A 15,432-nucleotide genomic window follows, 5' to 3' on the forward strand; every position below is an offset into this window, starting at 1 on the left:
TCATAGGTTGGTCAACTTTCTTATGCCACGCGCAGTGCATGATATTAACTCCACTTATCCTCCTCATGTGGTCCAGGATTGGTTCACATAAGTACAATAACTTAACCACAGTGGCAGGATCACAGACGATCTTTTTCATAGTTGTCCATCATCATGTGACTAATTTAGCGGATAGAACCCGAGAATGGTGAGGCAAAGTGGAAGCTGATTAGACGCTTCGGCACCGTATGCATCAAGACTGTTCAGCACTCACTCTAGCATTTCGTCACTGCCTCGGGCCACCGGCCTACTGGCAAAATTTGAGTCTCCAACAGTAACTCGGATGCTTTACTCCACTCGAGCTCGCAGCTCCTTAACAAGAGATCCTACAAGTGTGGTAACTGTAGTCTCTTGGGCTCTTCAGGCGTCCTTACACAGAGAAGGGTCTTACTTATCTCATTCGCTGATATCCCGGATGTTCTACTCGCGATTGCGGTGTTGCTATCAACGGTCTCCATTTCTGTCCTCATGTGTCTCTCTTCTGCATCTATATTAGCCTCCTCTAAAAGGTTCATCTCGAAAACCGAGCCCTCATACGTGGGCCTCCCTCGATAACCCATGTTACGCGATGGTGCCCGGTTTCTGCTCCCGTCTACGGCGAACGTAATCTAAACTCAGCGTCCTGAGGACTTCTTGGCCAGCATATCGCCCATTGGAGCCCGCAGGATCCACGTCGTAATCTAGTCCTAATCGACTTTGTGCCTGGCCTCTTCATCAATCACAGGTCGTACTGTTGTTCTGCTACGTGTGCTCGTCCAACGGGTCCCACATGCACCTACATGGCTTCGTTCCATTTTTTGGCATGGTCTCAGTCCAACGACGCCAGAAGGGCGACACCAGGATGTATAAATCACCAGCTTTGATGTGGGTCTCTCTTACATCCCTTGACCTGGTTGGCGAATCCTTTGCTACTTGACTTTGCATTCATCATGGTCTCTCTCAAATCTACGATGATTCGTGTACTTGCTGCTGTTCATATTCTCGCTCACCTTGTGGGTGATGTGTACTCAGCGGACACAGACCATGAGCTCGCAGCTAGGGCAACTCCAACCGCCCCCCACTTCGTCTTGTACAGTGACCAATGGGTCTCGGGTGAGAATGGCCCCCCTGATGCATCTGTAATTTCGGTACGTCACCTGGGACTCATATGCATCCAAGTCTCATTGTGGTCGTTCCGCAGGGGTTCAACGTCTTGTAATTGTAACCTTTTTGTATTAACGTTTCCTAGTATTCACATGTCCGTCTGTATCGACCAGTATACTCTCCTTCCTGCTTATTTCGGGTCCCGCAGACCAAGCATTGGAGTGGCAGCTCATATCCGCTTCTGATCGGGCAGCCATCAAATCGCAGTATGCCGCTGCAGGGATCAAACTGCTCGTTTCGGCATTCGGTTCTACCGATGCCCCTACCTCGACCGGTGCTGATCCTGTGGCGACAGCGAATACTATGGCAGCTTGGGTTATTGAGTATGGCCTCGATGGCATTGACGTCGATTATGAAGTCAGAAATACGATTCCGACATGATAAATAACCACTGATCACACTTCTATAGGATTTCAACGCATTCGATGGCTCAGATGCAACTGCAGAGCCTTGGTTAGAATCCTTCACGAAGCAACTTCGTCTGAAGCTCCCTCAAGGGCAATATATCCTCACTCATGCCCGTCAGTCGATTGTCCTCCATTTCCATGCCATATAGCTAACACGTACACATAGCTGTGGCGCCTTGGTAAACGCAAAAACAATATCTTAGTTCATTGTTTTCTCAACAGATGACAGGTTCCAGCCTAACGTTTGGAGTGGTGGAGGCTACCTTGCCATCGACCAGAGCGTCGGAAGCCTTATTGACTGGGTGAGGGTTTTCCTTGAATTCTATGGAGACTCCCCTAATTTACGAGTTCATTATAGTACAATGTTCAAGTATGTTTCTGATTTCTGCCTTCAACAAGGTCAGCAAGCTGATTCACGACTCAACCTTCCTAGTTCTACAATCGTACGTGTACTGTCAACGACCAACCTCGGTTCGCAATCTTGTTTCTGACCGTACGGTTTGCAGAGGGTTCGAGTCAATACACCACCTGCAACAATCTTCTTACCACTTCTGGCGGAACATACCCAGACTCCTCTGTCTTTGAAATCGCTGGCAACGGCGTGACATTGAACAAGATTGTCATTGGGAAGCCCGCGACCTCCGGAGACGCGGATTCAGGATACATGGCGCCTTCCACTCTTGCCGGGTGTGTGAACACGGCCAAGAACCAAGGATGGGGTGAGTTCTAGTGATTTCACCAGTTTGTTTTCTGACCTGGGTTGTGCTAGATGCCGGTGTCATGACTTGGGAGTATCCTAATGCTGCGGCGGCATGGATCAAGACAGTCCGTGCTCAAGCCTGGGCCGAGTAGGTTCTCATGTAGCGGATCGACTGTGGTCGATAATGATGTCTTCTCATGTGGTTATATCTTCATTATTTTCTCCGAGAATTTTCTTGTAATGATCGTCGTGTGTCTTGCTTTTTCCCCCGCGGGGGCGACTTTTCATGAGATGACGTCGTGTCAGTGTCTTGTGTGTACCCTGGACAAATATGGTTCTCGAGCAGCTCCAATGAAATGGGGCGAAAATCTCATGATCGCTGATTCGGGTCTCAATCGTCCGGTTTGCCATTTGATTGTGCCGAGTAAAGATTATACTTTCTTTACCTGCTTTTCCCTGTCACCGCGGGCAAAGTTCGGTGTGTTCGGCGTGGAATCGATTCGGCAAGGGGAGACCTACCTAAAAGGCAAGTTCTTCTTGAAGGTCTCCATGTACCTCCATGTACTCACCATGTTCCACTGCTGTACCTTCGAGCTAAAGTCACTCAGTTTCAAGCCTTCAAGCTTCAAGCTTCAATCGTTCTTATCTATCGACCGCTCGCAGCGAGATTTGAAACTCGATTGCCTATCGAATAGACTGTGGTGAACGACTATCTTCACACTTGTGGAGACTAAGCGCTAAGCCCCACATTCCTCCGCTGCACCTCTCTTCTACTTCTCTTCGGCTTCATTGCACATGTTGCGGAATCGGACCTTGGGTACTGAGAAATGCTTCCGATGCCGCTGTATCGACTATCAATCATCGACCCACTTTTCCCGCTTGTCTGACATCACACAACCCCGCATCCTTGCTTGTGCCGTCGCCGAGCCTATCTCGTATAAGAAGATGTTTTTGGTCTGACAGTTGCCGTATTCTCGACCCTTCCTGCTCAGATTCGTCGCCTGGACACTCTCAAGTCTGAACGTCACAATGTCTCCTTGTGTCTGGCTCATCACTGGCGCTAACTCAGGCTTGGGTCTCGCCCTAGCTGAGCATGTCCTCTCGCGCGGCGACAAGGTCAGTGCTTTTCTATCTCTTGATTCTTCAGAGAGATAATATATCTCGTCTAGGTCATAGCAACTGCGCGAAACATTGCGAAACTTCCGGCTTCTCTTGACACTGCATCACCCCTGCAGCTCGATCTCAACTCTTCCCCAGCCGAAATCAAAGCGGTCGGGCTTAAAGCATTAGAAATTCACGGTCATGTTGACGTTCTAGTCAACATGGCTGGGTATGGCCTCGAAAGTCCAGTTGAAGAGCTCGAGTACGTCTGCACCAGTCTTTGTACGAACGTAATTGCTTACCGAACACTTTGTTTTCGTACAGCCCGACCGAACTCATCGCACAGTTCCAGACCAACTTTTTCAGCGCTATATACCTCATACAAGCCTTGCTTCCGTCCTTCCGCTTCCGCAAGTCGGGCACCATCCTAAACGTCTCCTCCATCGGCTCAATTGATGCCGCTGCTGGGCTTTCAGCGTACACCGCGTCCAAGGCCGCGCTTGACGCGATGTCGGAGGCGCTTGCACTAGAGCTCGCGCCATGGGGCATCCGCGTCTTTATCGTTCAGCCTGGATTCTTCTACACGAACTGGTTCGCCACTGCGGCTTCCATAGGAGAAGCAAGCCGCCGTGCGCCGGAAGAGTCCGGGAAGACGGGCGTGTACACCGACCTCTATGGATTGTCGTCGCGCATCTTGCCGTACAATCTGGGCATCCGGCGAGTAGGGGACACGCAAAAGGCGGCGCAGAGGATGTTCGATGTGGCTACGGGGACGGGACTTGCGGAGGGCTTGGAAATGAAGGAAGGCTGGCTCCGCGTGTTATTGGGCAGGGACTCTGGCGAGCGGTTCTTGAGCAGGGTGCAGACGTGGAAGGAAAATGTGGAGGCCACCGAGAAGATATGGAGTTCGACAGAAATAGATCCTGCCAAGCTCGAAGAGATGAGGAGAGAGGCTGGGCTCGATTGATGACTGGAGGTTGAGGTTCGCGTGTACTCTTTCGGCTTGTGATTCATCCTGAGACCCGTTTCTGATCCAACGTGCATATCTTCTCTATAGAGGTTTTTGGGAGTCATTTTTTTCGAAGCGGCGATGCATTGAATCTTGAAATTGCTTCAGTCACCATACCTCGGCGCTCAGCGCTATCAAGATTTGACGGACCTCCGCTCGTCGAAGGCGCTAACGGCGATATGATGTTGCAGAGGAGCGTGCTGCTTCATTTCCCCGATGCGACGCACAGATACCTCGACAAGCATCCAGTGAATTGTCTCGGCCTGGTCTTCGTGCTGAATTTCCTGGCATCGAAATTCCATATCTGACATTTCAACATGGTTGGATTTCGTCCGACAACTCTCATGGATAATGGAAGTGCTTCTATCGGCGCTCATCTGGACAGATCCTGCGAGTACGGCAATCTGAGAGCCTTATTGACTAACATTGACCCACCTGTCAGCTCTACATCCCTCCGACGTGCACCTCCAGATGTTGCAGGACTGGGCAACACGACGATCGGTCCTAGGGGTATATAACACGCGGTGGATCCTCGGTCCTCTGTCGATTGAAAACCAATCAAGTGCTAGATAGAGCTCACACAAATTCCCAAAAGATCAAAATGTCGTCTCGTGTCTGGCTTATCACTGGTACCAACTCGGGTCTGGGTCTCGCTCTGGCTGAGCACGTCCTCTCGCAAGGTGACAAGGTGGGCCTCTATTTCGTGTCCTCATTGCCTCATAGCCAAAACGCGCTGGCTAGGTTATCGCGACTGTACGGAACATTGCAAAGCTACCAGCGTCCCTCAAGAGCGTATCGCCTTTGGAGCTCGATCTCAACTCTTCTCCAGAGGACATCAAGGCAGTCGGGCTCAAGGCCTTAGAAATATACGGGCACGTCGATGTACTCGTCAACAACGCTGGGTATGGCATCGAAGTCCCAATGGAGGAGCTCAGGTCTGTTCTTCTTAGATCTGCGAATATGCGGGCACTCATCGGGTTCTTTTCACGATGCAGCCCCACAGAACTTGTCACACAATTTCAGGCCAACTTCTTCAGCGCCGTCTATCTCATTCAATCCTTACTCCCCGCCTTCCGTGCACGAAAGTCGGGCACCGTCTTGAACATCTCTTCGATTGCCTCTACCGACCCTGCTCCCGCGCTCACAGCTTACAGCGCATCCAAGGCCGCTCTCGACGCCATGTCGGAGGCGCTCGCGCAGGAGCTTACCCCGTGGGGGATCCGTATCTTCATCGTACAGCCTGGGTTCTTCTTGACGAACTGGCATGCCAATGCCACTTCCATTGGAGCGGAAAGTCGCCGCGCCGCGGAAGAGTCGAGGAAGACGGGGGTATACGCGGACCTTCATGGATGCATGGGACGCACCCTGCATGGGAATCTGACTGTCCGACAGGTCGGGGATCCAAGGAGGGCTGCACATAGGATGTACGATGTGGTCACTGGGACAGGGCTCGTAGAAGGCTTGCAGATTAAGGGGGGTTGCCCACGCATCTTGTTGGGCAGAGACTCGGGCGAGCGGTTCTTGGAGAAGGTGCAGGCTTTGCAAGAGAATGCGGAGAGTACGAAGACGATATGGAGTGCGACGGACTTGGACCCAGTGAGGGTCGAGGAGATGAGGAAGGAGGCTGGCATACACTGATGAGCAGTAGTTAAAGTTTTCGTGGTGGAGGAAGACTAGTGGTTGTATGCGCCCCTTGCAAGGAGGCAGAGGGGATAGAGAAGTTTTGACATCACCGGCGCTAAGATGCTTTGTGTTAAAAACGTATCTTAAAATTGTCCAGAGTACATGTGTATCGAGTGAATCAAGATGTCCTACGAAGGAACGGGACAAGATAAGTCGATCAATAAACAATAAGATTTTCTGCGCCTGCTTCTGTGGGGTCTTCGCCCTCTTCCTCCTCTCCGTCGTCGTCTTCTTCCTCATCATCTTCCTCATCACTCTCCTCATCGCTCTCGCTTTCATTAAAAGTAAGAGAGATATACTCATCTCCTATTTTCGCATCCTCAGCGGAGGCTGACGACCGAGAGGATACCAAAGGAGTAGCACTTTCAGAAAGTGTAGGAATCGCTGTAGAGTCAGTGGCAGGCTTCTTGCCGTTGCCAACCTGGCGGTTGCGGTTGGCACGGATAACATGCGGAAGCTTGCACCCCTTGGTCTCGCACGTCCCGCGCTCAGCAAAGTCGGGACACTCGCGGATATGCTGGCGGTCGCACTCGAGGCCCTTGTCGCAATAGCCCAGCACGGCGAAGTCGCGGCACACGCCCTGTCGCAGGCCGACGCGCACGTGCGGGAACGGGCAGCTGTCGCGAGTGCAGCGCCCGTTGTTGGCGAAGTGGACGCACAGCGGCGTGCGTTGCGGCGTTGGGTCGTGCGAGAGCGCGCACGCGTCCGCACCGTGGGGGCAGCTGCCTTGCAGGAAGGGCCAGCAGATGGCGATCTTGCTGGGGTCGTGTTGATAGGGGCAGGTGAGGCCGCGGTTGCATGACCCTGCACGAGGAGGTGTATGCGGTGAATGGGAACCGAGTGCGGGGGTCCTTAGGATGTGGCGGGGGAACGGAGGACGAGAACGCACCTGTCGTTGTAAAGCGCGCGCACGGCTTATCGACGAATTTCTTAGCGGACACGCGGCGGGCCCTGTACGGATGGATTAGACAAGAGGAGCCAGGATCTCCAAAAACCAAACGGACTGATAAGGCCTGCGGGTATTGTTAAGCGTCATGTTCCTGTTGCGAGTGCGAGATGGGGGTTTTGCTTTGTAAACGTGAGTGCTCTTGATGAAGTGTCCCGTCTTTGTGCGACTGTAATCTTCTTTGGATGGGGGCGGCTTTATCGGGACATGTCGAGGACGAGGCGGAGGTGCGGCTGGCTTGGAGACTGCACAGACCACGAGAGCAACAGTCGCAGTACTAAGACAGATGGACAGGGGAAGATGAACATGACGGGAGAAACGCACGGCCTTTGCGAACGAGAGAGCGACCAGAAGTTTCGAAGGCGACCCCATCGATGACGACATCGCGAGTCTGAGAGGGCTCCGAGGGAGGACGTACTGGAGGAGTCACCCTGGAGGGAACGGAGCTTGTGCTGGGTACTAAGCCAGGGCGGACATACTTGTTGGAGGACTGGCGGGTGTACGCGTTGCTCCAAGGGCGAGGGATAGGAGCTGTAGATTGCGACTTTGGCTTGGAAGATGCTTCACTTGATTTATGGCGATTGATAGCTCCTGGGGACATGTGAGCCACAGTAAGAGAAGAAAAAGAGCTCGCGCGCTCACCCGTAAGGCGTGCAATCTCGAGCTTGAGAGCGACTTCGGACGTCGAGGCCATGATGAGTACTGATACTGAGTACTGAGTGCTTAGAGGAGACGAAGGTGGCCAATGACTAAGCGGTGATCACTTATCAACGGAAAAAAAAAACACACAAAACATGACACTAATAAACCAGAAATACGCGATCAATGCATCACACATTGATGCATCAGATATGGGTGTGTACTTTTAGCTATTACGAGCAATAAAATTTGATAGAGGTTCAATCCTATATACCTCATAGCAGCACCTCGTTTCGATCGAGGGACCTCAGGGTAACCAAAGATATGGGCCCTGCGCGCTATACCAGCTGCGCCATGCTGCTTAAGCTATCACTCAAGCATTTTTGTTATACGGTTATTTTCAATGATGGAAACTGAAACAAAATGCGTCAAAACAGCTTCAAAAAATACACAACAGCACCTTGACCAAGGAACCTCAGTTAGACAGGTATATGATCCGAACAGCTCTTAAATTTTTATCCCTTCTCTAAATATGCTGAACAATTGTATTGACCTAAGTCACTTCTCTGAACCGACGAACTACTTCCGACAGCTCGTTGTCTACGTCTACCAGACTAGTCTCCTTGCGATACACCTCCATGAACTGTAACATTGTTCCTCCTGGTTCTCGCCGTGCGATGTGCCAGTGTTGTGCGCCCTGCGTGCGTGAAAACACTTCCAGAATATCCGGCGCACTGCGAGCATTGCGGTAAGGCGACCGCGCAGAGCAGTTTGGCTATGTGCTGTGTTCTACGCACCTGATGAGCTGACGACCTTGGTACAGGTGCTCTGATCGCGACGCGAAATCTGGGCTTGAGACTGTTATTCCGTGTCCGGTGTCAATGATGTGCTTGTCTTTCGGCTGCAAAATTTTCGTAGCAGAAATCAAGGACTTCTCGGCATTCCTGTAGCATCGTCAACTCATGGTTAATGGTTTTTACTCGTGTGAGACGACGTGCGTTTTGATATCCTCATCTGCGATGTGCGATTGTATAGAGGTCAAGAGGGTCGATGCACCCTGATATATGATAAAGAGTTCTTCATCTGAGTACTCATGATCTGTACGAGCAACGAATGCAAAAGCCAACTGATCCTTCTGGTTGACGAGCAAGTTTGAGTGGAAGGCAAATGAGGAAGAATCGTCGCTTACAATAAGATAAAACACTTGCTGCCGCATGGTTTTTTGCGGCTGATTGGGTAACGCCAGATATACGAATATCGATGAGAGGGAAGGTGTTGGTACTGATGGGGACAGCGTCCCGTGGGATGACGAAGGAGATGCCGGAATCATAGGTGACGGAGAGGTGTTCGGCAGTGCCGGTGAGGGTGGAGACGAGGGAATAGAGTTCGATGGTGAAGAAGAGACGTGAGAGTCGTTATGTTCGTTAGATAGGGTATCATGCGAGCCCTCGTCCATGGTGTTTGAAGAAATATTGGCGGACAGATGAGGGGTTTCATCAGTAGTAGTTGCTAGTAGATTATCGTCCAAAGGCGTGTGTGGTGAAGGAATGAGAGACGGGATGGTCTCAGTGCTATCAGCTTGTGGGGCATCCTCGCCCACAGGAATAGCAATAGAAGACATAGCATCATGTAGACTCTCGGTATCTATCTGAAGGCTATCAACCGTGAGCTTTGATACATCATTTCCGGTGTCTGCCTGAGGCTCCTTGAGGTGTGGTTCTTGATTCGGGACTTCTTCATCAACCCCTTTCCCTCCACCTGGTTTCCCGAATGTGAGGTATCCTGGCCATGTCCACTTGCGCACGTCCATGGTCTGACCGAGAGATAAGAAACCGCTCACACTTGTAGGTCTAGATTTGTCTGAATTGTCTGGGACTGTTGAGATTGGGGTCTCCTTGGGCGGTGTTGGAGAAGGCGGGAGTGGAGGGGGGATGCGTGTCAAAAGATAAAGAGGCAGCGTAAGAGGATGTTCACATTTTGTGAAGGAGGTCGACGGTATGATATACGGTGGCACAAGGATGAAAGGTGCAGTGTCGTTCAACGAAGGAATCTGCGAGGCAAATTCGTCGAAGAGAGGAACCAGTATTTTTGACATGGGGTGAAGAGGCATCCCTGATCGCTCCTAAGTGTAAATACAACTTCATATGCATTGGTATAGCACGAACCAAGATGGGCACCAAAGTCTGCATCCTGCTCGATATCCCAATTCCACGCCCATACTGTGAAAAAGCGTTCTATTTGTAGTTCCAGAGCCTGTTGACCGAAGTCTTCGAGGATGGAAGAGAATGACCCGTGGACGAGCTATTAGCAGGAACGCATGTCGAACGTTGAATGCTAAAGCTGGACCGAAATAGATGACAACGCACCTTGAAATGCTCGTATGCTCGCAGTAGTTGTGAGCGGATCTCGTCATCGTGAACCGACCCGTCATGATAATCATACCCGACTTCGACGTCTTTCGCCTTAGCCTTATCCTTGTCCTGTCCCTTTGCCTTTCCTTTGCCTTTCACCTTGCTAGGCGCAGCCTGCCGCGGTGTCTTTGCCAGCTCAACGCACTACACCCCCTGTTCAATAAATATCGAGTCACACAGTGTTCAAGCCCTGAATCTCACTGCATGTATCCAAAAGTCAGGCTCAGGAGAAAATATGATCATGCGGCGTGATTGTGAGTGCACGTTCTCGCAGGCCTCGTCGGGCGAGAACATCCTGTCAACCCGACGTATGAGGACTGTTGATATCTCGTCTGCTTCGTAAGAAGATGGAAGGGTACTTACTCCGAAAATTTAATCAGAGCCTTCGCGAGACCGACCTGCCTGAGCATTTTGTCTCTCGACACTGCGCGCTCTCGGGCCGTATAGAAGAGAATGTGGGCTTGCTCTTCGGCATCTTCGTCATCCTCAGCTACGGGTCCTATTGGCTTCAGTGCAGGGTTGTATATCGTTAAGTAGAGAAGAGCTGGAGGGAGTCTGCTCATCACTCCTTAGAAGACAGTGCAGAGGATGATGTCGATAAGATTTATTACCCTTCAGCGCTTCAGCCACAAATATTCCAGTGAATCTAAGATTTATTTACGCCATTTCATCGGAACCTGTTCGTGCCCTCGACGCTGGAAGTCCGCAAAGCCTGAAAGGCCATATCAAAACCTCAGACGATGGGTATGTACTCTACTACTCGTTCTAGTAGGAATGCAGTCCGACTCGTAATTATATGAAAAATGCTCAACTCGATAGACGGTCCACTAAAACAAACATCAAGTTTCTCGGCTGTGAAGTGTGCGGTAGCTGCCGAGCAAATCTGTCATGACGGAACTCCTCTTGATCACTTCTAGTGATTCTGGCGACTCGGTTGTCGAAGGAGGTGCGCGAACCCACGTATCTCGTGCGACATCCTTCTCCGTCCCGTAGACCTCCAGCTCCGCGCTCCCTATAGTGTTTATCATCGGCAAATCTAGATGATCCATCTGTTCATCGTAGCCATCGATACCCAAGTTCAGCGTATCGTACAATGGGTCATATGTCGGCTCTAAGTCGTCGTCGTCCGAGTCCAGCTCCGCTTCGTTGGACGAGGTAGGCGAGGCCTTAGACGAGGGGTCTGGTAAGTCGAAGCGATGAGATGCGGCGTCAAGGGGGTCTTCGGTACCATCCATGAGGATAAGGTCGAACCGTGACCTTTCGAACGAAGGAGGAAATTCATCGAGCGGCGGAGGCGTCGTTGACACGGAAGATGCACCAGAAGGCAAGGCAGTCCATTCGGTGATCAAGTCAGTAGAGTCAATTGGGGTCTGGTGTTTCTCATAATGCTGAGTGGCATCGGACTCGCTCGGCGGCGTTGGCAACTGGCTGTCAAAACGGATAATCAACGGCCCTTCATCTTCATCGGGGCTATCGTCGGCCTCTGTCTGTACGCGTGCAGCCTGGATCTTGGCGTGTGTCTTACCACCGAGGGGCTGAGACGTGCGTCGCTTGTAGAATAGAAGGTATGCATTGGGATTCTGCATTGGCGGGAACAATGTGTTAAGTGACTAATATGCTGAAGGGATACAAGTCACGCACCACTGCAGCCTCTGGTCGTGTCTGAGTCACATACGAATCGTCAAAGTGATACCATTCATTCGTGACGTGGTTGTACGTGTACGCCCGATAGTGCCCACCACCGAGGCCTCCGAGATGTTCGTCCACTCCATACAGATCGTACACGAGCGGCTCATCTAGATCTTCCAGCCCAAGCTCACTGATGTCAACTCCCTGATCCCGCAGTGCCTTGACAACCTTACGCTCTTGTGCCATTTCGGAGAGATCAAGACCCTCCAATGGAAAATCGACGAAGGTCTCTATCTTATCTCGCAGAGTGCGTGAGTTAGAGAACCGTTTGAGATGGACGACGAGTACGTCCGGTATGTTCCAAAGATCGAACTTCTTTGTCGCCTGCTGATGCTTCTTGCAACGGGGGCAATACCATGGGTCTTCTTCGCCAAGCTCCTCCTCCTTTGTAAACTCATCCAGACAATCCTGCAATGAAATGCCCTGTTCGGACTTGCTTGAAGACTGCTTCATCGCTTCAAGATACTCGGGATGCGTGTATGTTTCCCAAGTATTGAACAACGCATTTTCAAAGCGCGATGTCTCGCCGAAAAAGTACGCTTTCATGTTCTCGTCAAATTCGACGAAGAAAGCGTCATCCTGTCGAAGCAGGATCGGGTGCTCGCCTTCCCCGTTTTGCCGACGGCTGTCCCAAGATTCAAACCTTTGGCTGTTGGCACCGTATCCAGAGTATCCGGCGCCGAAGTCTTTGTAGTTCACCTGCAAGTTTAGGTTGAAGACATTCTGCTTCGGACCGACCCGATGTGGCTCCTCGCGCTCTTCGCCGTCTTCCATCATCTCGTCGTCATCTTGCAGCACAAGGCCCTTCTCGTCCGAGATGTCGCCTTCATCTGGTGCAGACTCGAGCGTCACAACCTCGCCATTCTCGCCGATTTCTGTGATGGAGTCCGCGACGTGTGGGATCGGGACCTCCTCCATGTCGCTGGTGGGAGCTTCCCATGACCACAAGTCTCGTGCAAGCTTCGTCCAGCGCTGCAGCTGCTCGTTCACAATCTCGTGCATCCGCCCGACACTGCGTGCGTCTTCCTGGCTTACTGCCACGACAAACGGATGTCCAAAGAGGCTGTTATTGTTGCGATTATAGGTCAGTTGTCGCGCGGCGGATCCGTCGGAGAGGAAGATAGGGATGATGAATGGGTCATTATCTGTCTTCTTTGCACCGTACGTGCGTGACTGTTGTGCATGGCAAGGCAACTCGTAGCAAACGATGATATCGCCCTCCGCCATCTCCCCGCACAGCAGCGAGTCGTCGAGGTTCTTGTAGAATCGATGGGAAAATGTTTCGAGGGTTAGCAGCTATGAGACAAGTCAGCGTGATTGCCCGCACAATGTGGACGAAGGAATGGCAGTCGCACGTTGTCAGGGTTGGATCCCATCCAACGGCCCAAAAGATGACGTAGATCTTTGAAAGACGCATCGCGGTTTATCTCAACAGGAACCTTGACATGGGGTTTTTCAATGTCCCAAGGGATGTAATGGATAGCGTGTCTCCACTTCTTCTGCACTGGCAGCGGAAGCGTGAGATACATGAACGGGTCAAAGGTGATCGAAACCTAGATCCAAGTCAGAATCGGCAATCAGTCACGTCGCGAAACATAGACTTGGCTTACCTTCTCGCACTCTGGACAGATCAGTGTACTCTTATATTGACCTTGGAATAAATCTACAATAACACTGTCGTTCCTCTTCATGTAGCCCTCCCAACTTTGTCGAGCGAGTTTCACAAGGTCGACATCTCCTCCGCCTTCCCAGTCAGGCTTCTCAACATAGGGCTTCTTTATAACGCGGTTCAGGTCCTCGTGCAGGCCATCGAGTAAGAAAGCAACTAGCTCCTGAGAGTCGTGTTGTTGGTACCCAGAAAACTGGGGCGCGAATCGCTGCAATACAGACTTGAACTCGCGCGGAGAATACGAATTGGCGACTGAAGAGGTCGACCAAATGCGCTCTAGAAGTGCACCGAACGACTCAGCAATCTCGCCATTCATACCCAGGGGGTTGTCTGGGTTGAGTTCATCCTTATAAACACCCGCTGAAGAGACAACGTTGCACGTTAAACCCATGCAAGAGAAGTGCAGAGTCAAAACTCACTCAGGAAGTAGTCCATTAGCTCCTTTGTATGAGCCAGACATTGTAAAGCGGAATTCATGAAGCAAGTATTCCCCCTGTAAAGGACGATGAGTGCGAGTGAGTGCCATGTCTGCGGCAACTTACATGTTCCCGAGGCCCAATGTGCCGGGCTCCCGCGATTGTTGCTTTCTCCGATTTAAGGGGAAAGCAACCGTCGACACGGGTTTCGCCAATGTCGAGGGCACAGACATCCCCTGAGCGGTTGAGACACCACTCAGCATCGTGGACGCGAAAGATGAAGTAGAAGCTGTTTCTGAAGTAGAAGACTGGCCCATGCGATTGAAAAAGCTAGTTTCCTGGCTAAAAAGAGGCGGGGGAACGTGGCTGAGAACTGCATTTTCTGCGGCAGATGGTCTGTTAGTAGGCGGGCTGATCAGCCATTTGCCGTTTTTCACAAATTCGACCGCAAACGCTTCTTCGTTCTGAATGAGCTCGTCCTCGAGCAGGCGGTCGCTTGATTTGAGAATTTCGAAGCGGACTTCGGCTTCGTCGCGGAGGTTTTGGATGATCGCGCCCGACGGGAACTCAGACCCCTCCTTGTCCTCAGGATCGACTTTCCACACGCGATATTCCTCCGTCGAGTTAGGTTCAACGGCGTCTGCGAGGTTTTTAAGAAGGTATTTGATTTGCATTGCGCTGGACGCGTAAATAAAGGTTTTATCGCGGGTGGCAAGTGGTGTCGAGCACTGCGGATCGTCTGTGACACGGAAAACTCTGAGACGAGGCGGGTGCAATTCCAAGGCCAGCTGGTGATGTATGCCACGCGCAATAGCTTTGCGAGGGAGTGGATGAGATGGTTGACCGTACCTGGGGGCAAGGTTCACCGCGGATGAGAATCAGAAGTGTGGCAAAAGAAAAGTACTCACCATCGTACCAAGAGAGCCCAAGCATCCTCCGGTACAAGTTGATAGTCGATTCCCTCTTCAACCGTGAGCATCAGGCTACCCTGGTTGGTGATAATGGTGGCATTGTCCACCGGGCCGACGTCCTTTTCGAGCAGGACGCCACCTTCTTTCGAGTCCATGCCTGACAGGGCTCTTCGCCACCGCTTGAACCAGCTCTGGGAGACAACATACCAGGTATCACCCTCACGGAGAGGACGCTTGCGAGCTGTGTCTATGAAAGCCCCCCTTTCGGCGGGAGAACGATGGGGATCTGAAGGCAGCACGTGCTCGGCAGCAGGAGAGGGAGTGTGATCGAAAATGACGGTCTGCTCGATATGATCCTCGCCCTGGGAGGCCATGTATGCGTCGATGTCATTGGATGATGGATCGGATAACGAGAGGTGGGAGATGTCCTGAGACTGGGCGCGCGGGGAGCGCGTGAGGGCGCTGTCTGTTGCAGTCAGCGTGCCGGCGGGATCCTCGGAGGCAGAGCGTTTTGGCGACGAAGAAACAGATTCCATGGACGAAGATCGTTGTCGCTTGCGGCTTGCAGGGTCTTTGGCAGTCAACGTCGGGGGAGGTTGGGTGGAGGGTAGATTCATGTACGATCCGTTCATAGCATAACTTTTGCGGTGGCTGGCCTTCTCAAATCGA

General features: G+C 51.7%; 6 protein-coding genes across 6 annotated transcripts; 3 read left to right on the forward strand and 3 right to left on the reverse strand.

Moving 5' to 3' along the window:
- Positions 1-968: 968 nt before the first annotated feature.
- Positions 969-2,441, forward strand: HETIRDRAFT_104184 (glycoside hydrolase family 18 protein; the record flags this gene model as incomplete). Its single annotated transcript, XM_009550845.1, has 10 exons — positions 969-1,166; positions 1,220-1,233; positions 1,296-1,539; positions 1,592-1,703; positions 1,756-1,768; positions 1,819-1,891; positions 1,948-1,959; positions 2,023-2,032; positions 2,096-2,308; positions 2,359-2,441. 10 exons carry the CDS (start codon positions 969-971, stop codon positions 2,439-2,441), a joined length of 972 nt encoding a protein of 323 aa, XP_009549140.1.
- Positions 2,442-3,318: 877 nt separating this feature from the next.
- Positions 3,319-4,357, forward strand: HETIRDRAFT_324769 (uncharacterized protein; the record flags this gene model as incomplete). The annotated part of the gene is made up of 3 exons (XM_009550846.1): positions 3,319-3,405; positions 3,459-3,652; positions 3,715-4,357. 3 exons carry the CDS (start codon positions 3,319-3,321, stop codon positions 4,355-4,357), a joined length of 924 nt encoding a protein of 307 aa, XP_009549141.1.
- Positions 4,358-5,000: 643 nt separating this feature from the next.
- On the forward strand, positions 5,001-6,037 carry HETIRDRAFT_324012 (uncharacterized protein; the record flags this gene model as incomplete). The annotated part of the gene is made up of 3 exons (XM_009550847.1): positions 5,001-5,087; positions 5,141-5,334; positions 5,395-6,037. 3 exons carry the CDS (start codon positions 5,001-5,003, stop codon positions 6,035-6,037), a joined length of 924 nt encoding a protein of 307 aa, XP_009549142.1.
- A 202-nt stretch (positions 6,038-6,239) lies between these two features.
- On the reverse strand, positions 6,240-7,722 carry HETIRDRAFT_420070 (uncharacterized protein; the record flags this gene model as incomplete). Its single annotated transcript, XM_009550848.1, has 5 exons — positions 6,240-6,886; positions 6,972-7,033; positions 7,087-7,273; positions 7,353-7,619; positions 7,671-7,722. The coding sequence occupies 5 exons, from the start codon at positions 7,720-7,722 to the stop codon at positions 6,240-6,242; spliced, it is 1,215 nt and encodes a 404-aa protein (XP_009549143.1).
- A 498-nt stretch (positions 7,723-8,220) lies between these two features.
- HETIRDRAFT_104188 (uncharacterized protein) lies at positions 8,221-10,641 on the reverse strand (the record flags this gene model as incomplete). Its single annotated transcript, XM_009550849.1, has 7 exons — positions 8,221-8,401; positions 8,465-8,611; positions 8,648-9,779; positions 9,833-9,968; positions 10,034-10,222; positions 10,280-10,373; positions 10,442-10,641. The coding sequence occupies 7 exons, from the start codon at positions 10,639-10,641 to the stop codon at positions 8,221-8,223; spliced, it is 2,079 nt and encodes a 692-aa protein (XP_009549144.1).
- A 134-nt stretch (positions 10,642-10,775) lies between these two features.
- Positions 10,776-15,188, reverse strand: HETIRDRAFT_35930 (uncharacterized protein). Its single transcript, XM_009550442.1, has 8 exons — positions 14,761-15,188; positions 14,047-14,701; positions 13,979-14,004; positions 13,856-13,929; positions 13,378-13,796; positions 13,123-13,320; positions 11,720-13,063; positions 10,776-11,658 (listed from the first exon to the last, which is right to left on the reverse strand). Exons 1-8 carry the CDS (start codon positions 15,135-15,137, stop codon positions 10,918-10,920), a joined length of 3,834 nt encoding a protein of 1,277 aa, XP_009548737.1. The 5' UTR covers positions 15,138-15,188; the 3' UTR covers positions 10,776-10,917.
- Between the last annotated feature and the right edge of the window lie 244 nt (positions 15,189-15,432).

This window comes from Heterobasidion irregulare, assembly GCF_000320585.1.
Source record: "Heterobasidion irregulare TC 32-1 unplaced genomic scaffold scaffold_08, whole genome shotgun sequence".
Lineage (NCBI taxonomy): Eukaryota > Fungi > Basidiomycota > Agaricomycetes > Russulales > Bondarzewiaceae > Heterobasidion > Heterobasidion irregulare.